The sequence below is a fragment of the Emys orbicularis genome, chromosome 3 (assembly GCF_028017835.1).
Source record: "Emys orbicularis isolate rEmyOrb1 chromosome 3, rEmyOrb1.hap1, whole genome shotgun sequence".
NCBI classification, from domain to species: Eukaryota; Metazoa; Chordata; order Testudines; family Emydidae; genus Emys; species Emys orbicularis.
Window position 1 is genome coordinate 84,247,077 of NC_088685.1, and position 25,947 is coordinate 84,273,023.

Sequence of the window (25,947 nt, forward strand, 5' to 3'; positions counted from 1 at the left end):
CTAGAAAAGGCATTAGCGTTTCCTCTGTTTCATAAATTTAACAAACCACAAAACTGGTGTAGGAAGGACTCAACCAATTTTTTATATTAGGAATTTTATATTCAATAACTTTTTAAAAACTAACTTTTAGTATCTAGAGGTTCATGGCCTATAAAACTTTTAGAAGCATTTTAACCTTAGGACACTATTTGTGAGAAACTTGCAAGGAAATGGTAGTGAACTACACCTTCAAGTCTATGTTCAAATGCCATCCATCAGCGAGCACAAACTGCAAGCAAAACAGAATGGCTGTAGATGTTATTTTTTATTAATTACATTGATCACTGTTTTCCCACGTGCATGTCCTCCTTCTAGCTTCAGAAAGGCCTTTGGAACTTCAGAAAAAGAGAAGACTTGCTCAACAACTGGATGGATCTATGAAACAAAAACAGAGATCACTTGGCAGGGATCAAATGACTGAGCATGATCCTAACAGCTTCTCCCCTACCGCACTTCAAAGTTATATGTAATAAGTAACTAAAATACAGTGACATCTAACTTTGAACACTAATATAGTCATCTACTGTTCAAAGCTCTCATCTGCAGGACGCAGAGAAAGCAGATGGATACACTAATTCTACCTTATGTTCCATACATTAATATTTGGAGGAAGAGAAGTGTTTTACACACTTTTCTTCATTGTTGACATTTTTTATTTCATGTTCAACTTACACGCACCAGGTTCAAAGTTCCACAGGGCCAGATTTTTAAAAGGTATTTAGGCACCTTTGGGGATATTTGAAAGCATCTATGTGCTTAACTCCCACTGGAGTCAGTGGGACTTAGGTGCTTTTGAAAATCTCACTAGGCCCCCACCTTTAAAAATGCCTTAAGAGTACAAGCCCCATACTTGTTCTCATAAGCCACTTTGTGCTAGTTTTTAAAAGGTGTACCTAATTCCCCTTTAAACCAGTGGAGTTAGGCATCTAGATACCTTTAAAAATTGATATATAATTTATATGGTACAAGTTGTTTCTTGATCTAACAGCTATCTTGACATATTAATTTTGCAAAGTAATCCTATGCACGGTTTTCATATCATCTCCAAATAAGGTGAAGCAACCACAGTCGCTGTCCCCATCACAGTGTGGAAATCAGCACTGCTTCACTCTTATTTATACATATTCCTCCCCTGGCTTTTGCTAATGGTCACATTCCATCTGTACCCAGGGAGGGGGAATATTAGCTTCTTCTGAAAACATCTCTCATTGACAGCCAAAAAGAGTGCTAGAAAAGGCATCACATATTGAGCCCTCTTCCCAGAGGCCAAGATAACAAGCTCTACAAGAACACTATCCAGAGGATGATCTCACACCTTGATGCAATATTCCTGCAGCACTGGGCTGGCCTCTATCATCTTTATGGAAAGAAAGATTAACATTAGCTGGTTCTGCATCTAACTGTTGCAGTGATCAGCATTTAAATAAAGCCCTAAACATTATACTAGAAAGATGCTTGTCGTTTATAACACCCCGTTGATAATGACAACTCTCCTCGGGGAGAAGCTGCTCTTCATTTTCTCCCCCCCCCCCCATCTCTGTAGCTGAATACTTTAAAAACTCATAATTATTCTCTCACGTTACCATACTATTCAAATATCTCAATGCCAAAGGCATAATGCAATAAGACAAGCAGCTTGCAAATTTCAGAAGCAGTGGCTCTTTTTCAGGCTTCTAAGCAAACAGCCCCCCTCTCTCACCCCCAATTTTACCAAACTGCAAAGGTTCATTTTCAGAAACACACCCCAGGAAATGAGTGCATAGCACATCTACCAGTGAAGGGTTCCATATATGCACTTCCCAAGCAAGGTTTTGAAAACTCACCACATAATATATTCCCCCAACAGCTGCACAGCCCCAATATAGTAGCTGAAAGTCCTCCTATAGGGTCCTTCACTCATTCCTCTGCATATTTTCAATTCATATTATTGATATTAAACACCCTACAGCAAAGCCCAAATGCTGCAATAAAGAATGGGGGAGGGATAGCTCCATGGTTTGAGCTTTGGCCTGCTAAACCCATGGTTGTGAGCTCAATCCTTGGGGGGGCCATTTAGGGAACTGGGATAAAAATCTGTCCGGGGATTGGTCCTGCTTTGAGCAGGAGGTTGGACTAGATGACCTCCTGAGGTCCCTTCTAACCCTGATATTCTATTATTTGATTTGTATGACTACAAAAAGCCAGGACATTAGTAATCAAAACAACCTATTATGCCACAGTAGTCACCTGCTCTCTTCAAGAAGTCACAATGATTTTTGACTCAGAAGTCAAATCAGCAGTGCCAAGTGGAAGAGCATGCATGACTGAGATGTAAGCTCCCACACTAAAGAAAACTTGGAAGAAAGGATCAGAATTAGTATATTTGATTCTCCCCTAAAGCCATTCTGCTAATATATATTCGCCAGCTGCATCAAGCATGCACACTCTGGAGTGACATGGTGGGTAAGGTAATATCTTCTGTTGGTGAGAGACAAGCTTTTGAGCTACTTCAGGTCTGGGCTCTGTATAGCTCGAAAGCTTGTCTGTCTCACCACCAGAAGTTGGTCCAATAGAAGATACTACCTCACGCTCCTTGTCTCTCTAATATCCTGGGACTGACACAGCTACAACACTGTATACCACACACTGGAGTGTAAGTTTTACCTGGCTGAACAAGGGGAGCAACACAATCTGTGTTTTCTTTGCAGTGTGATGGAGAAATGGCAGAGGGGGCAGTCAGATGCTGCATAGCACTCACTACTACCCAAAATTGGAGCAATTCTGACTTGGTTTTGCTACGCTGGTCAAAATCAGTGCTGCCCTAGTGATCAGGGACAGGGAGGTAAAGCAATAGTGTCTTTGGCTATACTGTTGGGGTGGATCAAGCAAAGGCTGTGACTATTTGCAAGGGAAATGTAGCATCAACAGCACTGACTGTCCTCCATTGCTTCAGCAGCAGCAGCAGTGGGGGGGAAAGAGCAGGGAAAATTCACTAACTTGTTTGTACAAAGCATGACTTGAGGAACCTGAACGACCTATAAAAGTTATTAAAATAACAAGATCTATTTGCTGAGCTTCACTTCAGTTTAAAACAAAGAGAGGTAGACTGTTCAGAAACGCACAGTACACAGGAGAAAACCACTGATTAGCCCAGGGTGAGCATGGCCTGTGGCTATCAGAATAGTGATCAGGAAAGGTTGGAGCTCAGATATGATCCCCAGGTGGAAGCACAGAAGAGCCATTTACAAGGAAAGGCACAATAAGGATAATTCCAGACACCAACACTGGTTATATAAAGATTTCAGAACAAAAAAGACTATTACCCTCCATAGACCCAACATACATTTTGAACTACTTGTGATCACTTGTATCAGGTTATAACACTATGTCTTAGGTTCTCAATATATTACATTAAGTTCACAGCACATTTTAAAAATAGTGCTCTAGGGGATTCAGAGGAATCCCTAGCCCAACCTGATAGAATGCAAAACACTGCGTATATCACTGCCACCAAATGCTCACAGCTCATATGCTCCATTGTTAGAAACCTCTGGTCTGAGTTAAACACTGACCCCTCTAGAGACATGAATACTAAATTGATGATCCTGGCAATCTAAAGCATTAAAAAATTTCTCTGGCCTGCTGATTAGTCCATTGTCTGGATACCCCTGAAAGGGCTGACCATATCACTGCACAATGAGTCATTTGGCCTTTACTATAATCAACTGACTCAGATAAAATCTCTTCCTGTGAACAGGCAGGCGGGCTGGGGGGAGCGTCCCTGCTTGCTGAATACATGATAATAAGTGGAGATTAACTGGATAATGCAAACACTGTCTTTTTACAGCCACACATCAGCCCCCTGCCAGTGGACACTTACTTGTTCAGGGAAACAGGATTAAATACTAAAGGGTGGGGAGAGAAGGGATTACACCCACCACTACAGAATTGTTTATCTGAAAAAACAGATTGAGTTTGAATATTCTCTTGCTCTCCGTTCTTAACAATGCGCAGAACATTATAGATATGGATCCCTGGGCTCTTCACTGAGCTCCTTACATGTTTTAAAAGGGGGAGGAGAGAGAGAGAGGAAACCTATTTGCTAATGTTAGTTAAGAGTCTGAAATGTACCAAACCCAGCTCTGAACTCAACAGGCTATGACTGAAACGCCGCATTAGGAGTCCACTCAGTAGTAATAATTTTCAAACTTTTGGCCAATCTGAATCCTTCCTTGCCAGTCTGTATTTCTCTGATAAGAGAGATGCACTGGCCCTTTCAGTTCTGAAGTGAACAGACGAGCCTAAATCCTGCAGTCCTTACTCAGGTAAAACTCCCTAGGAGCAAGAACTGAAGAATCAAACCCCATAACTCAAAAGCAATGATATTGCACTGGTTCTTTTCTGTGTTTCTACCGCACCCAGCACACTGATCCTGAGTAGGGCCTTTGAACATGAATATAAATGTTTACTACTAACAATGCACAGCATATAAATATGCATATTTATCCACAAACTTTACACAATATGTATTTTGGGTTGAAATGAAGAACACACTGTGATTTTGAGACATGAAAGCATAGTACCACCTAGATCAGGGGCACTCGTTCTGTGGAAAGGGCCAAATTCCATTTGTAACTATGGTTCATGAGCCAAGGTATAAATGTAGGACTCAATACTCCCCTCCCTGCATCCACAGTGAATCTCCCCGATGTCAATGAGAAGTTTGCACAAAGATCATTAGTTGAATTGGCTTTGATGTTGCAACTAAAAATTTCATTTTTGTTTGGTACTTTATTGTCACTAAGTAGAAAATAGGCTCACCTTTAGGAACACCGCTATTTCTGCCTTTTGTTTCTCTTCCTTCCCCATCACCTTTCTGTTTCTCTCCCTCTTCCATGCCTTTGTTTCTCTCCTTTCTTATGTCTGCACTTCTTTCCCTGCTGCATCTCTCAAGTCCCACCTTCCATGGCCTTCACTCCCACCCCCTTCTCCATTTCACCACTGAAATGATATGCAATGAAATAGTTAATGCTGACATTAGAAGTGTCATCAATAGGCTCTAGATTTAACAACATAGTGAGATTAATGGGGGAGGAAAGTTCACACCTCTTGGAGGCACTGTTTGAAGTTGCTGTGATTACTCGTGTCACATATTCAAGGGTAGCTTTGGAACCCAAAGGCTAGAAACAGGGTTTTTCTTCTTAATGAAAGCTTAGAATCTCCAGAAAATATGAGTATTATGTGCACAAAAATATATCGAAGAGTCTGACTTCTCTCGCCTTGATTTTAAAGTAACTGGAACGTCAGAAATGCCTAATGAAAAATGATCAAATATGAACACACATGCTCTGGTGGTAAAGACCCAGGAATGGGAGGAAGAAGTTCTGGATTCTATTTAAAGCTTTACCAAGGACTTCTTATGAGACCCTAGATAAGTCACAAACCTCTCTCTCTGCCTTAGTTTCTCCATCTGTCAAATGGTAACAATACCTAATTCACAGGGTGTCTTTGCGTCATATACACTAGCTGCTCTTCTGGTATCTTTTAAAGAATTAAAACAGACATATTATGTGTCTTAAAACAATATACTGCTCCTGTCTAATTGCAGTTATGACAGAGTAACACGTGATTAATAAAATTCTGACAGCGAAGTCCAAGTGAATCCAGTTATCTTTGGGGGTTTAATGACCAAATACAGCCTGTGCGTCACTAACAGGAGCAGCTGGAGCCGTTTCCAGCACAATGAGGAGGAACAAGAGACTGGAGCCAGCCCAAGCGTATTGTGTTTGCCAGGCCAGGCTCGCCTCAATACAAGTTAGAGTGGCTGGATTCAGCTAATTTACCCCACGTTAAACACACTGGACTATGCAGAGAAAGGCTCTAATGGACAGCTTCTCTTGTAGAACTCTCTAGTCTAGTCGCAGGCAGTGGAAGCTGTTCTCTATTGTGTCACACACTCTTCAGTGTTACTCACTTGTATTGTTAGTTTAATTTGACTGGTGTTCTAAATCCCACACAAACAAGAAGGGAGAACTGTTTGTGCAGCTGCAGCTCCTATTTATACTTCCCCTCTACCTGAGTTTGCTTTTGTCAAGGTTCTCCCCTTACTAGAGAACTCTGCCCTCCCCGTGGTTTGCACACTCCTAGAGGCAAGGGCTGAGAAAACAAAACACCACCCCATGTTCAGAAGCTGTTTTGTTCACCACCTTTACCCATTCTGCTGTAGCTATTTTTGGTAAATCTAGATGTATTTTCCCACCCCAGAAGACAAGATCCCTGAAAGTCAGTGCTGATTAACCACAGAATACACAGCTGCATCAGACTAACCAAGAGAGAGAGCAACACATTTGAGTAAGTGTCTGGTATCTGCTTACACGGTTCCAGGTCTAATCATGATTTATGTGAATCTGAATATTCAAATAAAGTCCAACACCTGTGTAAAGAGTGTACATTTTGTGTTAGCTTTGCTCATGGAAATTATATTAATGTAAGCACTGAGTATTTTCATGAACATAGTGAGCAAGCTATACTATCTGAGAAGAGAGGAACAGATGGGTTTTAATAAAACAGAATTCACAGCCACAGCTAAATGCAGCTCTAGAGTTCTTTCTCTCTTAAAACAAAACAAAAAACCCTACAAAGATGGGTTATTTAACAGAAAGTCTTTGCAACATCTCTCAAAAATCAATACCTCTGGGTTCCAGCCAACCAGCACAAAAAGCTAATTAAAGTCAAGACATATCCACACAGAGCATCTAAACATACAAAGCTAGGCAGGGTGCGGGCAAGCTTTCCAACTGATCTTGGCCTGGAGAGGGATGGACTCTGCAGGTACTTCTTCACTGCAGAGTCGACATGGACTCTTATCCAAGTATTGTCTGAAATCCCCCTTTCTTCCACACGCAAAAATCTCTGACCTTAGTTTAGTGGTTGCTTCATCCAAAGCTAACTGAACAATCTAGGGATGTAGGCTAAAGCCCAAATCGGGCTGATAGTCCTCCAATGCCTTCCCACAATTCCCCATGTGCCAAGAAGGACAGACAAATACTCCCACAATTCACTAGGAAAGAATAGTGGCTCAGCATATTGCAGCACAGAGAACCATGGGATATGTCCCCAGAAGCCCTAGAACATACACAGATGAGCGCAGCAGCAGTGTGGACATAGCAACTCAAATGTCGCTTTGCAGGGCAGCTGCTCAGAGCCTGCCTACGCTAACCAGGGTGTTCATATCCGGGTGACAATCACCTCAGTTAACTCTAAAGTGAAGACAAATCCTGGGACTTTCCACTGGCTGGTCAGTACTTCAGAGGTGGCATATTGGGTATATGGGCAGAATAGGAAGTGCAGGTTATCCTGTGTGCCTGGTCAACAGCACTAAAAAGGTGAATAGCAGCAATGAAGTGGCCCAAAGATCATTCAGGAATTGGGAAAAAAGAAGGACAAAACTAAAAATACCAGTTTCTGGAAGAGGAGGGGGAAATATATAGTGGAGAGAAAGGAAATCCAAATGGGGACATAATTTGATTACCTACACACTTCTAGAAAAGGACCCAGCTTTTAGACCCAGGAGTGTGAAATGGCCTGGAGATTCATGTTCTAGAATCAACAGTGCACAGGGGCAGGTTCTCTTCCTTGTTCTGCTTCAACAGCACAAAGGCAGTAGGAAACTGTCCATAGCATCTCTGCTGGAGATTTCCCCACTGTGGGGGAGTCCCCAAAAGGTGCTGAGATGCAAGGCCAGTTCTTACAGCACCTCATCTCCCAGCATGTGTGGATTGAGGGGAGATGAATTACACTGTCAGGAGGAGCCTCCCCATCCTCTCTTGGGGACAACTTGTAACAAGCTCTTAAACTTGGGAAAATTAGGAAAGTAATAGTACACCTTCCTCATCATGACCCTTTTCTGAGTCCACTGTGGAAAACTTCATGACAATTGACAATTTAAAAGACAATGGAGCTTGATGAAATTATGTTAAAGTATCACTGAATTTTATACTCCTAAAGAGAGAAATAATTACATACAAGATTCCCCACACCACTCTGTCAATGCATGTCAGCTGTGACTGGTAATACCCTAAATATTCTAGCACTGTACATGTCTGGGGGTGGTTGGGTACATGGATAGAAGAAGCAGTCACGTTCATTTTGACTGAAGAACCAACCAAGTGTCCCTACTACCCTAGCACCCTTTTTTCATTTTCATTGTCAGAGTTCAGGCTAAACAATCACTTCCAGTGCCAAAAGTAGCCCGTTTTGCCTATAGCCCAATACATTTTATGTCTGAAAAGAGGGGAGAATCCTATTATTAACAAAGTAGGAAACACCAATGTCTACATTCTGTACACTGGGCGAGAACTAAGTGAGAAGGAAAAGTTGAAAAGCAACAATTAACCCTCTCACTGAACAGTTTGTAATGTTTTATTCCAAGGGTAGGCAACCTTTCAGAAGTGGTGTGCCGAGTCTTCATTTATTCACTTTAATTTAAGGTTTCGCGTGCCAATAATACATTTTAACGTTTTTTAGAAAGTCTCTCTCTCTAAGTCTATATTATATAACTAAACTATTGTATGTAAAGTAAACAAGGTTTTCAAAATGTTTAAGAAGCTTCATTTAAAATTAAATTAAAATGCTGATCTTACGCCGCCAGCCTGCTCAGCTCGCTTCCAGCCTGGGGTTCTGTTCTGGCAGCGGGCTGAGCGGGGCCCACGGTCCCGTCCCTACCTCTTCTCTGCCTCCTCTACGGAGCATGGAGCACGCTGCCACTCGTCCCCCTCCCCCTCACAAGGGCGATCAGCTGATCGGCGCAGGGAGAGGGAGCGGGAGGAGGAGGGGCAGGAAAACACCACACTGGGGGAAGAAGCGGGGGAGGGGGGAAGCTTGGCTGCCACAGGACCAAGCTTCTGCCTCCTGCCCCCGCACGGGAGAGCGGTGGGCGGGGGGGCTGAGTGGGGCTGGGGGCTGGGACCTCGGCAGCGTGCCACTTAAAATCGGCTTGAGTGCCGTGTTTGGCACATGTGCCGTAGGTTGCCGACCCGTTTTATTCCTTAACTGTGAATTATACACTTTTTAAGGCAAAGCAGCATTTATTTCAGCAATAATACAGTGGGTTAAATTACGGATTCTAACATACCTTTCCTGATTCAACCAGTTTTGCTATCTCATCCAAAGATTGGCCGCTCGGTGTGAAAAATGCCCATCGATAATGGATTCCTTTACAGAGGTGCTGAAATGGACAGATCACACAAACACACATAAAGAGTTACAAAAGAAACTCAAAATGTGAACTGTACATTTAAACAAGAGAGTCAGAGCCTAGAAAGGTATCTTAAGAAAAATGTGGGAAATATTTTCTGGCGTCTAAATGTCACAGAAGCACATGGACTAGATGTATGCACATGGATGTTGCACCATCACAATAAGATCAGAGTCCAACTGCATGAGTTGGCTAGTTGTGATAAAAGCCTTATCTTCACAGCCAGACAAGCAGGACTGTTTCTTATACAAGATGTAAACTGTGCAAAGTCACACTTTTATATATATATATATATATATATATATATATATATATATATACACACACACACACACACACACATACACACACACAGAATGAATTCTGCTGGGGATTCAGAGCCTTTCACCTGTATGCAATCAGTTCAAATCCAGCCCAGGGTGGCGATGGCAGAAAATCATTTCTGCCTGATGACTGGTTGGTGGCCTATTTGAAGTGGGCTGTTTGTCTCAGTCCAGCTCTCAGCAGACAGGCATACTCATACTATCACTTGGTGGTTGCATCAGTGGCTAAGAACTGAGTAGACCTAGAGAGAATGAGCTATTTGTACCCTCTCTCACTCATAGAGGCAGGGTTGATTCACATTAGGGGAGCAATGTGAAAAAAGCTAACATCGCTGCTACGCATCACACTCCTTGAAGAGCCAGCCACCTTCCATCTTTGAAGCTGTCAGTCCAATGTCATTCACTGCTATTCAATTAATTATATTATATAGTATAGTAAGTATAGTAAATTATACATTAAAATATCTAAATTATGTTAAATATACATAAAAAGGAAACTATATTATACACACACACAAATATAGGCAGCCCTACAAGGTCAACCTGGGCTCTGACAGTAAAGTCAGCTTTTTCTAGCTCAACTTCATTGCCAGTAATATAGATTCTGCAGGCCAGCTTTTACTCTTGGATACATCATGCAGAGACAGAACTAAAGGTTCTGCTGGAAAAGGTGGTGTCATTTGTACAAGGTAGCTTTTCAGAAGATAGCTGCATTTTAAAGGCTGACACTGACAAACAGGGGCCTACTCCTACCAATTTTGCTAGGAGAAGGAGGTGAATCAAAAAGGGGATTTTGATTAAAATTTCAGGAAGATCTCACATTCAAGTCATACAAGTCAGGAGTAACTCCAATGACGGAAATCTGGTTTGAGAACAGAATCAGGGCCTGGATTTTTCAAATCCAATTGAAACGTGATACATAACACAAAATGCCTCTCACGCAAACATGCAGAAAGCTGCACTGAGCAATGAGTACAGCCTTCTTTCCAGGCTCGTACTTCACTTCATTATGTACAGGAGGCCTCCCTTTTGAAGTGTCAGTATTAGACTTGGGGTCTCATTCGAATATGCAGCCACAGCAACTGCTGAAACAGCACTCCTTTGGAGAGCAATAATTGCCTGTTCAGGGAAAAAACAAGCCTTTAAAAAAAATAAAGAGTTCACCTGTCTGTTTCAGACAGAAAGAAATTATTTAAAAAGTGAAGACAGAAAAATTAGGGTAACAATATCACCACCCAGAAACACGAGTCGGAAGAGAGGAAAAAGGAAAAGAAAAAGTGTTTCTTAGCTGTCCTGTGGGAATTCTCTCCTTTAGGGATGAAGATGGCACATCACTGGAGCAAACAATGTGTTGGGTGAAATCCTGACCGCAATGAAGTCAATAGCAAAACTCCCACTGACTTCAATGGGGCCAGGATTTCATCTGTTGCATTTACTGTAGACATACCAACAGGACTTACTATGAAAAAAGTAGAATGAAAAATCTTAACTCAGAGGCACCCAAAACACTCCCACATCAGCCAGACAGATATCAGTTCTCACTCAACTATCACCAACCCTGTATGTGGAGGAAAGGAAAAAAAACAGTTGGGAGAGTATGAGCATGCCTAACTAAGCACACAGGAATGAGGCAAAAAAACCCAAAACATGTACCAGGAGACTAACTGCATCCAAACTCCTTATTACATAGAGTTAAAGCATCCATTTTGTTACTGTACCTTTACAGCTTTGGTTCCAATCGTCACTCCTGTTTGTAGCATGCCATCAGCTACTCCAAGCCTGTCCACATTCAGTAGAAAGGGTGTTACCAAAGTAACATATGTGGCTCCTGACCATTTCTTGAGGAAATCTAGAGACCATTTTTCAGTGGATCCACCAACATTATCTAGGATGAAATCAAACCTGGAAACAGGGAAAAAATGTGTTTGGAAAGCACGGTGTTGCACTGAAAAAATACAGAAACAGGCCAACAGTCTTGTAATTAACTTGTTTATTTGAGAGAAAAGGTGATTCTAAGCAGAGATTGACTATAGCTGAAATGTCCATTTACAGATGCAAGGCATTGAAACAATCTGTGCACAGGAATGTAGCATGGAAGACCCAGACTTTCAACTAAATCCTAGTTCACTATGTGAAAGTAGAATGAATTATATTGTAAAAGTAGAATGGATTAAAGAAATGCTGTATGTTCCTTTAAGCAGGAATGAGGAATGTTGAGCCAAAGTTGACAGGAAGAGAAACATTAAGGTATTGAACAATGGGTCCACTTAAGCTGATGGTGAGACATTATCAGGAGATCGGTAAGAGTTAATAAGGAAATAAAATGTGTGTGTCTAGCCCCAGGTAAACTTATCAGTTCTGCTCCCTCTGTCATCTTGTTAAGTTCGTGCCCTTTTTATCTGAATAAATAAGATAGTTTGGGCCTTGCATGGCACTCACATTATCTGGGTGTATTAGCAGAGCGCTTTTGCTAATAAACAGAGTGGTCTGACAAATTGTGAGTCCTGAGTCTGACTTTGACAATTATAACCCAGCCCCACTGTACACAGAGATTGTACCTATATGTTACTGGTCATTCACTAAAGATAGGATACAACCATCTCAGGGCCAACTAACAATCTCACTGTAGCTAAACTGAACACCACCCTAATTGTTTAGAGTCACTATGACTTTGTTACATTGGCCTACACATGCAGCAACATATAGGGTATGTGAAAGGCAAGCTGTGTCCACACTCACTGGTTTGTGCAGCTATATGTAGTCCTCAAAGGCTCTGACAGCAGGGAGGCAGCAGGGAAAGGCTCCAGCGCTCCCCTCCGCTGGGGCCTTTCACTGCAGTGAGGAAAAGGCTTTGTCAGGGGAGAGGCAGGGGAGCTGCTGGAGCATTTCACTGCGGGAAAAGCCTCCCACAATGGGGAGACAGCAGGACACTACAGTGCTAAAAATAGCAGTGTAGACAGGGGAAAGACTGCTTGTGCATGTAGGGTTCAGATGTGTAGGACACTCTACTCACCTATGCTATTTATACCCGTGCTAGCTGGGCGTGCTGTGTCTGTACTTTACATACTGCTGCAAGTGTAGACCCACCTTACGATAGTTTCAAGATATTCTAGAGCTTCACATTCTTCTCCCAAGCAATATTTGCTTGAAAGTTTGAAATTCAAACTATTTAGATTCAAATATAATTATCACAATTTATATTTGAATAATTCTTTAAGAAAAAACAAGCAAAAAATCCTTAAGGTGGGAATTCCTAACAAACAACTAATTTCAAGGAAAACTCTAAACAATACATTTTAAACAAAAATGTATTTATCTTGAAACATTTGTTATTTATCTGAGACAGCTGGACTAGGCTTCCAGAAAAGCTCAATCTATTCCCAGCTCTGCTGCACACTTGCTATCAGACTTTAACACGTAACTGCTCCATGCCTCAGTTTCCCTTTCTGTAAAATGAACTATTAGTGCTTACTTACCTCACACAAACTTGTAAAGCTTAATTCATTAATGTTTCCAATGTTGTTATAGCTGTGTTGGTCTCAAGATATTAGAGAGACAAAGTGGGTGAGGTAATATCTTTTATTGGAGCAACTTTGGTTGGTAAGAAAGACAAGCTTTCGAGCCTAGAGCTCTTCTTCAGGCCTGCTTCAGCAGCACTGCAAACATTACCGAATTAAGCTTTGCAAATCCTGTGTGAGGTATGCCAACACCAACAGTTCATTTTACAGAAAGGGAAACTGAGGCACGAAGCAGTTAAGTCTGAAGCAGAGCTCTGTGTAGCTTGAAAGCTCGTCTCTCTCACCAACAGAAGTTGGTCCAGTAAAAGATATTACCTCATCCACCTTGTCTTTCATTAATGTTTGTAAGTGTTTTGAGATCCTTGGAGGGAAGCTGATACAGTTGTGGAAATCATTATCATTATAGAAATGTGTTTAATGAGTGAACTCTTCCCCATTGACTTAACCTATTTTTTCTGACTTAATACTGCAGAGCAGTCTGTATTTATGATACTCATTTCACAGCCACATTCAAAGGGGGGGGGAGGCAGAGAGCTTGCTTTAGAAAGTAAGGCTTTGCAAACAGGAAGGCTCAAAACCCCAGAGGCAGGGAGTCTGCCAGACTAATTTTGGATTCGAGCAACCCAAAAGGTATATGCAAGGGAGTCTGCTTGCTGCCTATGCCCCTACTGTACTATATAAATATTTAACTGCTTTAGTACATACAATGGTAACATTTTCAGTTGCTCTGCTACATCTCCAGATTTGTAATCAATCACATCATCTGCTCCAAGCTTTTTCACCAGGGTACTGGCATCCTGAGAACAAACTGCTGTCACATGACCACCCCAAGCTTTCATTAGCTATATTAAAAAAAGAAAAAAAACATAAAAAATTCTAAGGTTTAAAAATTATTTAAATAGTGAAAATACCTCAGAAGACCAACATCTCATTATCAACATAATCCAAATAAACATCTGCAATAGAGAGGGAGCACAGCAGATGCACTGTGTTACTGTGTAGGGCAACTCTTTAACACACAACTCCATAAAACAGGGATGGGCAAACTTTTTGGCCTGAGGGCCACATCTGCGTATGGAAATTGTATGATGGGCCATGAATGCTCATGAAATTGGGGGTTGGGGTGCGGGAGGAGGTGATGGCTCCAGCTGGGGGTGCGTGCTCAGAGGGGGCAGAAATGAAGAGTTCAGGGTGCAGGAGGGGGCTCCGGGCTGGGGCATAGGGTTGGGGCTCTGGCTGAGGGTGGTCTCTGGGGTGGGGCTGAGGGGTTTGGGGTGCAGGAGGGTGCTCTGGGCTGGGACCAAGGAGTTCGGAGGGCAGGAGGGGGTTCAGGGCTGGGGCAGGGGCACAGTGCATCAGGGGTGCAGGCTCTGGGCGGTACTTACCTCAAGCAGCTCCCAGAAGCAGTGGCATGTCCCCACTCCGGCTCCTACGCGGAGGCACGGCCAGGCAGCTCTGTGGGCTGCCCTGTCTGCAGGCGCTGCCCCTGCAGCTCCCACTGGCCACAGTTCCCGGGCAATGGGAGCTGCGGCGGCGCTTGGGGTGGGGGCAGCGTGTGGAGCCTCCGGCTGCCTCTACTCGTAGGAGCCAGAGCGGGGACATGCCACTGCTTCTGGGAGCGGCATGGAGTGGGGCAAGCCTCCTACCCCACTCACTGGCTGGAGTGCCAGAGTGGGGCAAGCCCCAGACCCCACTCCCCAGCGAGAGCTCGAGGTCCGGATTAAAACGTCTGGAGGGCCGGATGCGGCCCCTGGGCCGTAGTTTGCCCACCCCTGCCATAAACAGTGTTTAGGACATGCAGTTATAATAATTTTCTACTTTGATGCCTCTTACAGATCTCAGATACCAAGCTACCTTAAGTAAAATGCTGTGTGCCTTTCAAAGTTGGCCATTTGGACAGTTAATTCTTCAGATGCTGCTGACTACCTAAGTATGCACTTGGCTGCTAATATACAAAGTGCAAACCACCTTCCATCAAGGTAGATAAAAAATAATGATTTTTTAATCAGATTTTTTAATTCAAATATAATTTTATTTTCTTATTTAAATTATAATACGTTTTTCTTTTTAAAAATAAACCTGTTTAAAATGAAATCTGAATTTAATACAAAATACGTTATGTTATGTTTATGTTACGTAAAATTATGATCTCTTAAAACATTTAAATAAAAAAACAACTATGCCAAATCCTTTAGCCTCTATCAAAAACTTTAAGTTAAAGGCTCTTTTTCTAGATAAAAAAAAGCATCAGGGGAAAAAACATCTAACTTTTGAGCTCAAGCTATGTAAATATATATCAGAAAAGGTCATAAACTCTATTCAATACTTGTTTCATTAATAAAAATAAGATTTGTATGCTATTTTGTGTGTTTAATTAAATTCCAGTTACCATCCTAATGCAGCTTGTCACAAGTCATGAGCAAAAAGTTAATTATCTAGTAAATAAGCAATATATCATTCACCATTTTCTAACATACTAAGAATGTACAATTAATAAGAATCTGAAAGTACTAAGCTATATAATCTATATATAAATATGCGTAAATAGATATATATGGTTATAGTGTACCCTAGGTATTAAAAAAAAGTATCAAATCTAGTGTAAAGACACTATTTGGTTGTAAATCAGCTCACTAGAAACAATAATCCGGCTATCTGCAAACTTCAAAGAGCAAAACTATCACTAATTTATCATAGGGAGGGTGGCTGGTTAGTTTATAGTCTGCAAAGCTGCTCAAACAGAAAGGAATTTTGCTAATTATTTAATTTACCCTCTATTGTATACATTATTCTCACTCTTCACTGCAATATCTTCTTTGATATTTGCCAACCATAAACCTAACACAGGAATGAATTATTCTGCATGATGACAGGTAGCGATCACAACTACTCAGTGGCAGGCTCAACCTTTCTTACTGAACTCATTTAGCAACCTGCTTTATCAAGGCTCAGGCAGATAGCGTACCACTGAAAACTCTCCCATGCTCTTCTAAAGACTATTACATGGGGGGGAGGAATAGCTCAGTGGTTTGAGCATTGGCCTGCTAAACCCAGGGTTGTGAGTTCAATCCTTGAGGGGGCCATTTAGGGATCTGGGGCAAAATTGGTACTTGGTGAAGGCAGGGGACTGGACTGGACTCGACTCAATGACCTTTCGAGGTCCCTTCCAGTTCTATGAGATAGATATATCTCCACTTATTTACAACTTTGAAATCTGAAAAAAACCCACTTAGTGGTGCAATCATCTAAAATGTACTTGTTTATACTCTGAAGACAAAGATGCTTGAGTGTAATGGGACATTGCTTTCAATCAAAAGCCCCAAATTTAATGCAAATGTACTAAGAACAAGTTTCAAGATGAATAGCTCATTAAAAAACACCTCCTCCTTTTAATTGAGATTAAAAAAGTGGGGAGGGGAAATTGCATTCTAAGCCACTACACTATATTTGATGCACATAAAAACATTAACACATTAAGGAGAATTTACATCAGAAAACAAAGCAGTTTGTTGAAATCATTATCAATTTATACCAGTTTATTCCACTTAGGGGTGAGGGAGGCAGGAAATCTAATCAAAACATATAACAGATTTCAAGTCACATGGAAATTGGAGTCTCCTTCCCAGTAACTAAAGCCTTGAAGTGTAATCATTCACTTCCTACACCCATAACCTCTCTGCCCCTAAAGCCTACTCCTTCCTAACTTAGGCTAAGATAATAACAAAGTAGATGGAAATGATAAATCTCAAACTATTTTTAAACTCTCTTACCTTTGGGCTTGCACTGAGATCATTCAGTAGCTTGCTAATTCACCACCAACAGCCCCCACCTCCTTTCCCTTAAACCTTGATCATAGAGTACTTTCATAAAAGACTCACACTGGGCTTATTGTAATACATCACCTGGATAGCAAAGGTACCAACTCCACCTGAAGCGCCGAAAATTAATATTCTGTAAAACAAGAGCAATTCCAATTGAAAAAACCTAACTGCATAGCAAGACAATTCCACCATGTAAGAATCCACGTGAATTAAACTAATGAAATACCCAATATACACAAAGATTCCTTGGTGATCCTATTTACATGAGGGGGAGGATTACAACAGGGAGATGAACATGAATGTAGGAGAGAAGCGGCAGCTAAGACAAAGGTCTGATGAATACAGCATTGCAGCAATCACAACAAATACCTAGGGTTATATTTTAGAGGAGGTGCCAACATGTCAGCTTTAAAAAAAGTGCAAAATTTTAATAACATTCTACTTCAATGTCTCTTACAGTCTCAGATACCAGGCTTTGTGAAATTAACAGCTCTGTTTCTCTTTCAAAATTGGTCCTTTGGACAGTTAACCTTTCAGATGACTAAAAATGTGAGGTAACGCTGTCAACTTACGCTTCTATGACAATAACACTATCTTCCAGTACAGCAAGGCAGCTCTTTGCCTTGTTCATTTGAGTTTTCCACTAATCCAGAAGTGGAACTGTAGGCCAATAATATTTTCATCCAAAGACAACTTAAAGGAAGCACTATTTCCACCCTTTCTCCCCAAAAGAACTAAAGAAGGTTAGCACTTCATAAGCTTAGACCCATACTTTATGCACCAAATTTTCATTGGTTTTGTGTTGCGATATTTCCTTAACAGAAAAATCAATTGTGAATGTAAACCTAAGAGAAAATATTTGTTTAAAGTGGTGGTATTTACAGTATTGGGACATTTTAGAACTCATGGAATGTAAGTCACATTATTAAACTCTATAGCTAACAGAAACATGTCATGAAGTAGACTAGGCAAAAGTAATTTTGAGGCTGAACTAAACCAAAATACATTTCTTTTCTAGAAATTCTACTGTAAATTGAGCAGAACTCTGCTAATTTTCATTTATAATTGGAAGAGATTACAGAATACCAAATGTTGAGAATGAGCAAATAAGATAAAGATCAGAGCTATTGCATCATAAAACACGTTTTGCATTTATTTTGACAAGTGTACATTCACTTTACTTGCGTGTAATAAATACCTCATAGTATATTACTAAACACACTGCAGAATATTTTGTTAAAATAATCTAGTCTTAGTGATACAAGACCTCAGTACAGCACTCTAATCGTGGTGTTTTACAAACTTCATCTAGATACTTTCTATTAAATCTTTAATACATAGACTTATAAGAAAGTGTTACTTGAAGCCTATAAATGGAATTGTAAATTTTAAACCATCTGCTGACCAGTGCAGGAATATTCAAGTCAGAATTTTAGTGACTATTTTGTTCAAAAGACTGAAGTTCTGAGATATCTGATACCCCATGGTGGTTTCATTGAAGTTTCAGTATCTTCAAGCAAAGGATGTTTCTGATTTAAATCCTCTCACTATGCTGGGGATGAAGGAAATTGCTTTTGCAATTCAAGATCGAAGTATACCGTCTGGATGTTGGATTCAACATTTTGGTTTAAAAAAAAAAAAAAAAGGCACATACTTTTGCCAAACACCTTGCCAATTTTCTTCGTAACTTAAAATTTGCGATTTTCTCACTAACTTTTTGGAGAAAGCTATAGCTAAAGAGTTGAAAATTCATCTTTTGAAGAGTGACCTAAGTAAAATATTTCAGTGGAAGTTTGGAACAGCTTTGGTGAGGGTTATCTTTTTATTCTAAAAGCCTCCAGGATACATGGGTCTTCTTTGTGCATGGTACAACTAAGTAAATTTCCAGAAACAAAACCAGCAGTCAAAAAACTTTTTCATTCCCCCAACCCAAGGGCTGACCACAGCCTGTTTGCAACCCAAATGTTATACACTGGAAACTATTTACACTATTTATAAAGCAATCTATAAGCGCATATGGGTAATTATTAGCAACAACAGAACATGTAAATAGTGACTGAGAATGTGAAAGTAAAACTCACTAGTTTTTTTTCATTGTTTAAGCTGAAGCAAATGCAAAAAGTAAAGAAACAGTATAAATAAAAGTTTTTTAAAAAGCGCTTTCACTTTTAGGTAAGTTTTGTAACCTAGGTAGGGCATTTTTAATTTTTTTTAAACCCAAAGGCACCTCATTAAATGATATTAATCCCATTTACATGCAACAAATTAACCAAAATGAAAAATGATCTAAAATATTTAAAAAATAAAGAGGGAGATAAGTGTAAAGTTCTACTGTTTACTACAGGGTAATACCAATAGTTTTAAGAGCAGAAGCAATTTCAAAGAATAATTTATTTTCTCAGAATATAGTTGACCTTTAGAACAAACATTTTCCTGATATTTTCATAATGAAATTTACCATGGCACACAACAGCCAGTTACTTCAGTATCTCCCAAAGATGTAGATGAAAGATTTTCATTAAATCCAATGTCCTTTACAGGAGGTCAGAAAGTATAAGGTCAAGATCTTGCAAACATTTATGCACATTCTTAATTTTATTCATGTGAGTAGTCCCATTGACTTTAATGAACTACTCACATAAGCAGAGTTAAGAACATGTGTAAGTGTTTATAAGATCAGGACCAAGTTGGATTTTTCTTCTGTTTAGAAGGAAGCTGAGGTGAGAAGACCTCTGACCCCATCAAAATAATTGAGGGCCTGATTCTACAAGCTTTATTTAAGCAAACAGCCCCACTGAAATTAATAGGACTATTTGTCAGAATAAAGGTTAGCAGTTCAGGCCCTGAATTAAGAAAGTAAACTTTCAGCCATTATGTCATCTCTGTATCTTTACCATACTAGTGCAAATTCAAAGGCTTTACCATTTTGTGCATATAGGAATGACTCTGCACATTCATTTTTTTATTTTACCTATCTTAAAAAATTAAATTCAGTTAGCTCTCTATACAAAAAATAAACACACAAAAGTTAATGCAAACATATTAGCACCAGGACCAGTTACTTACCGTTTCCCACTGCAATTATCTTGGTTCAGTCCCCCAATTTGGTTCACTGCAGACCATGCTGTTAGACCGACATATGGTAAGGAGGCAGCTTCCATGTGACTGAGACACTTGGGCTTGTGAGAGATCTAAAGTAGAAGATTAGTCATGTCTAAATCACAATGAATAATATATTTGTGGACTACCAGGGTTGATAAAAAATAAAGTTTTTAATATTGATTTCAATTTAAAAAAATCATATTTGATTTACGTTAAATACATTTTTCATTTAAAAAAATAAACCACCTCTATAATCTATTAAAATCACTTAAATTAAATAAAAAATAATATTAAGCAGTAAATGTTTGCTGCAAAACTTTTAAAGAGAGTCATACTACTGAACTGGAGGAAGTCACTGGCTAAGAACCTGGAATTAGAGCAGGGGTTCTCAAACTTTATTGCACCACGACCCCCTTCTGACAAAAAAAATTACTATCCAACACCAGGAGCGGGGACTGAAGCCCGAGGCCTCCCACCCCAGGTGGGGGGGCCAAAACCAAAGCCCAAGGGCTTCAGCACCAGGCTGGGGCCTGTAACCTGAGCCCTGCCACCCAGGGCTCACACCCGCAGGCTTCAGCTTTGGCCCCGGGCAGTGGGGCTCGGGTTTTGGCTTTGGCCCCGGGCCCCAGCAAGTCTAACACCAGCCCTGGCGATGCCATTAAAACGGGGTCACGACCCACTTTGGGGTCCCAACCCACAGTTTGAGAACCGCTGAACTAGAGTTTGCTAAGCTACTAACCCAGCTTTTGACAGCAAGAGCATTGACTGCAGGTGCTGAGAGAATATTTTCTTAATTTCAGTTTACTGAACTAGTTCAGTACAATGGCTAATTCATTCAAAGTTAAGAAAACAGCTGGGAGCTGAAAACAGTGGGAAAACTTGTTTTCCTCTTCCAATCTATGAATAAAAGCTAAGTGTGAGAGGATGAGATCTTCTAGTTCTAGAATCTTGAAGGACATGGTGACCAGAAACAATCCATTCAATTCACTAACAACTTTGTTTAATAAATCAGTTTATTAAAACATGTTCTGCATTTGAAATTAACTTTTTTTCTTATGTATTCAGCATATATAAGGTAGTTTTATTTAACTACTAAAAAAATTAATGCTGATTTTGTGCATTTTTAACTAGACTAGTTTCCATGCAAATAGAGCTTGACACAAATCATAAGTAAAAGATGAATCATGTACTAAATAAGAAATGTATCATTCACATTTGCTAAAATAAAATGTAAAATTTAGAATCTGAATACAATTTAAACAAATATATAGCATAACATACATGTGTATAGTTTATTCTCCTAATGTGTAACAAAAAATAGTACCACTGACACTGCACCCCATATTCTTCATAGAGCTATTATGATATATATGATATGATTATGGCATAATTATGATGTATTTTATGCAAGATAAGTCATGTGAGATATCATTGAAAAGATGATGATTTCCTGATATGATTATCCTATTTTTATGTATGTATCACTTTTGTATCTGAGGTTAGGAATATTGACTATGTATCTGTATTACAAATGAGTTTACACCTGGCGAACCCTCACTAGACAAGATGCTTTCATTCTGAAAAGCTGGGTGGGGAAGGGCCATTAGAGAAAACAATAGGCCTTAGAAGAAGCTTATCTCCCACTTGGGGGCATTCCTGAGGACATTGCAGACAGCCTCAGAGTCAAGGCTGCTGTGACACTACTGGGACATGTGACCAGGTCACCTGCTGCTGGACTCCATCTTGGTATATCAGTATTTTTCCACTGACTGGCGTGGGAACCAAGCTTTGAAACAAAGGGTTCCCGCCATATTCAAAAGCTATATAAGGTAGGGGAGTGACATCATCTTGGTTTTTCACTGGAGAGAGCTTGTCACAGCAATACTGTGTAAAGGAAGCCCAGGCTGGTGGGTCGGGGGGGGCTCAGTGGTACCCCAGCTCCAGGTGGCACCCCGGAGGGAACCCGTCACAACCACATTTACTATAAAGTCTATGTTTAGTTGTGAATCCACAAGTTTTAATGGTTACCAATCAGTGAGAATCAACCTTCCTTTAGGAAAATAACTAAAAAAGATAAATATAAAACAAGATTAAAATCAATTATTATTTACATCAAGGTTTCCTGCCTGCTAATTTAAATTACAATTAAATCACTGATTTAACTCAACCCACCAAGTGGACTACACAAGGCTTCAAATTAAACAAGCTATACTAAACCTCAGCTGTTGAATTTTCCATGTTTCAAAATATCTTGACTACATAAGTAGAAAAATATATTTTTTTTTTTAAAAATCTATAAAATTTAAAAACTGTGAAAAAGCAATTTACATAGATTTTGGAAGAAACAGAGTCTGCTGAAATTTTTGTTTTTATATTGAAATTTTGGTATGGTTACCTCATTTCCACTAGCTACAACAAACTCTGATATAGTGCCTTGTTTCCAGGGAGGAATTGCTGCCCATACCTAAAACCAAAGGGAAAACACATTTCAACTTTTATTATTTTCTTAATATTGTATCTATATCATAGAAAAGTCATTTTCCAACCTCCAGAACAACTTCAGTGTAGCATAAGTAGAGATTAATTATACAGAATATCAGTTTCACTAGATCTGAGTTCACTATAAAAAGATTTCATTTGCTCTCTTAAAACAAACTACAGAAGAATGATTAATAGAAGCATGGATGGGCCATATAACTAAGATGGATTGTACTGTGTATAATATAAACTTTTGGAGAAAGCAGATTACATTAAACAGTTCATATCTTACTGGAAGGCCATGAGCTGGTACAATACCTGAGAGAGAAAAACATTCCTCCAGTAAAACTGAAAAAAGTTAAAAGCAAGTCTTATAAGGATTTGTATGGGGCTCAGAAATTTGCTGGCTCTTCAACTATGTCAGAGTTTTTGGTATTATAAGGTAATAAAGGTTTACTCAAGAGAAATTTCCTGTTAAAATTCTAGTTTCAATCAAGATGAAGCAGCTTCAGGTGTTTTGTTTTTTTAATATAAGAAACCCCCACCTCAGGATTTTAACATATGCAAATTCAATGGACCCTAAATATAAACGAATGGGGTAACTAGCCCATATGAATATTTTGCAGGAAAAAACAAGTAAAAGTTCAAAAAAAGTTACTGCAACCCAGTTTTTATGTAGGCTGCAGGTAGGCAAGAAAAAATAGTTATTTGCAAAGAAAAAGAAAAAAATTGACTTCATATTACATTTTCAACATACATAAAGTTAGAAAAATGAGACAAATTACATCACCTCATCTCCAGGTTTGAAATAGGACACATTTAGCCCACATTCCATAATTACACCAGATACATCTCGACCAAGTGTTAGAGGAAATTCACTCCCGGTGCTTTTCAATTTCAGTGGATCACGTTTCATATTTAAAGCAGCTACTCCATAACCATCTATAAAACATGGTTTAACAGAGAAGGAAATATCAATGATTATTTTTATAGAACTGCACAAATTGGACCAGTGAGCAAGGTTTATAGTCTGTGCATAATGCAACTTTACACCCCTGAAATTTGATTTTTTATAGTTCTGAAAATGTTATCTCTAAAGAACTAGAACCAAGCAGAACAGTATTATTTTATGTTTTAAAAAAGCTTATACAACTAAGTATCAACAAGTCTTGCAATATTTCTTCTTATGTCCCGTTTGGTGCACAATACATATAAAAAATATTAAATATCATAAAACCAGCTAGCTACTTATAACATGATATTAGACATCACACTGACAGACATTTGTTATTTCACGATAAGAACAATTAATCATTTCATGTGTGACAACTATCTCAAAGATGTCTAATTTATTTTTGATAGGTACATGAGCATTGACAGGGCCAATTCTGCAATCATTAATCCCACAAATGATCCCACTGGCTTCAGTAGGCCTCCTCAGATGAGTATGGGTTGCATGATTGGACAAACAATCCTATAACAAACAACCTGCAATGTTTTGAGTAGTTTTGGCCCCAGAATACAAACTAAGGCCTCAGTCTCACAAGGAGCTTCGTGCAGGCAGATCCCTGATCCATCCAGAATTCTGTGTAGGCTCAGGAGTCTGCTAAGATGGAGCTCATTGCAGGATCAGGGCTTTTTAAGAGCGTTAAATTGCAAGTACCATATATACTCATTCATAAGCCACATATTTTTGGTAAAAATGTGATGCATCAAACAGCAGGGGTCGGCTTATAAACAGGTCTACACCAAAATTTGATGATTTTAAACTCTATGGAATCATTGAATTGAATATCTAATACATTGTCGTTTTGTTTACCTGGAGCGTCTGCAGGCATGGAGTCCCTCGGCTCCCTGTGGCCACGGCTCGCCATTCCCAGCCAATGGGAGCTGCGGGAAGTGGTGCGCCACTACCCGCAGCTCCCATTGGCTGGGAACCGCGAACCACGGCCACAGGGAGCTGAGGGGCTTCACGCCTGCAGACGCTCCAAGTAAACAAAACGTCCCAACCTGCCAGCGGCTTACCCTGACGAGCCGGGAGCCAAAGTTTTCCAACCCCTGAAATATAGGGTCGGCCTATGAAAGCGTCATACAGTTTTTGCTATTTTTACCTATCCTTTTTTGGGGGGGGGGGTCAGCTTATAAACGAACGTGCTAATAAACGAGTATATACGGTAATTGCTTTATCATTGAAATTTTAAGCTCAGTTGTTTAAAAAAATAGAAAGTTCTTTCAATTTTCATCTAAGGCCAATATCAAAATTTGAAATGCAAGATCACATCTTGCTGTGAATAAACAGTGAAATATAAGATTTTCTGTTATTTTAAGTTTTTGTTAAGATTTCTGAGCCTGCTATTGAGAAAAATTGTCTGACTAGAAAAACATCAAATGGCAATGATCAATCAGTTAAATGTACTGATTGGCCAAAGCCTTGAATTCAGTGGACAGCAGACCTGAAAAAGAGCTGTGTAAGGTCGAAAGCTTGTCTCTCTCACAAACAGAAGTTGGTCCAATAAAAGTAGCCACTGAGGCACCTATGCAACAGGAAGTTAGGACAAAGATGAGAAATAAACATTTTTGGGAATTAATTCTATGTGCCAACTGTCATGGGAGTTGAGGAAGCTCAGTGTTTTGCAAGAGGAACTCAGCACAGTGCAGGCCTGGGCCCTTGCATAATAGGAACCAAACTAACAGAAGAAGAAAAACACTTTAAAATTGGGTTGCAAGTTGATTCTCATTCTGATCATGAGTTTTAAGTCTGTGAAGGGCAGCAACCAGCTGCTTGTATTACTTGGGCTACAACCCAGCCTAGTTTTGCTTTGGTAGATGCAGAACTATAGTCTAAAATTCACCACTCTCCCCTGACAATTTAACAGAAAAAAAGTTTTGCAAGAGTATTTTCCCACAATAATCATGGAATATCTTTCCAAACAGCCCTGTTTAAAAATTATTGGAGCCACAGGCACATTTTGGACTATTATTTACAACAACAATTTAATAAGAATAATACAGGTATAATAAAATTATATTTACAGTATGAACCATGTTATGTTAAGAACTTAATCAACACTAAAATACACAAAAATATAATAATTCCTACTCAAAATAAATCACTTACTTCTCATATTAACATCTATAGGGTTTAAACTTGCAGCATGGACTTTAATAATGACTTCATTTGGAAAATGTATTACAGGGAACGTCATGTTATTTGTAAATCGTAGCACATCATTTCGCCCATATCTATCTATTATCCACGATGCCATAACTGTATATCTCTGACAGGAGAGGCTGATATTTCTACATAGACGGGGCTTGATTAAACTTTTGCCTCTTCTAAGGCAAGTTGCCATGGAACCTTGACTGAAAAGCAAGCCACTGTATGCTCTCCTACTAAGCAGATGCATCTTTAAATACATTATTGCCAACGC

At 39.7% G+C, this 25,947-nt stretch overlaps 1 protein-coding gene across 1 annotated transcript; it reads right to left on the reverse strand.

Annotated features, from left to right (window-relative positions):
• Nucleotides 1-297: 297 nt before the first annotated feature.
• RTN4IP1 (reticulon 4 interacting protein 1) lies at nt 298-25,935 on the reverse strand. Its single transcript, XM_065401728.1, has 9 exons — nt 25,635-25,935; nt 23,307-23,458; nt 22,434-22,502; nt 20,003-20,127; nt 17,018-17,066; nt 13,821-13,957; nt 11,316-11,499; nt 9,152-9,244; nt 298-414 (listed from the first exon to the last, which is right to left on the reverse strand). The coding sequence occupies exons 1-9, from the start codon at nt 25,933-25,935 to the stop codon at nt 298-300; spliced, it is 1,227 nt and encodes a 408-aa protein (XP_065257800.1).
• Nucleotides 25,936-25,947: the final 12 nt, after the last annotated feature.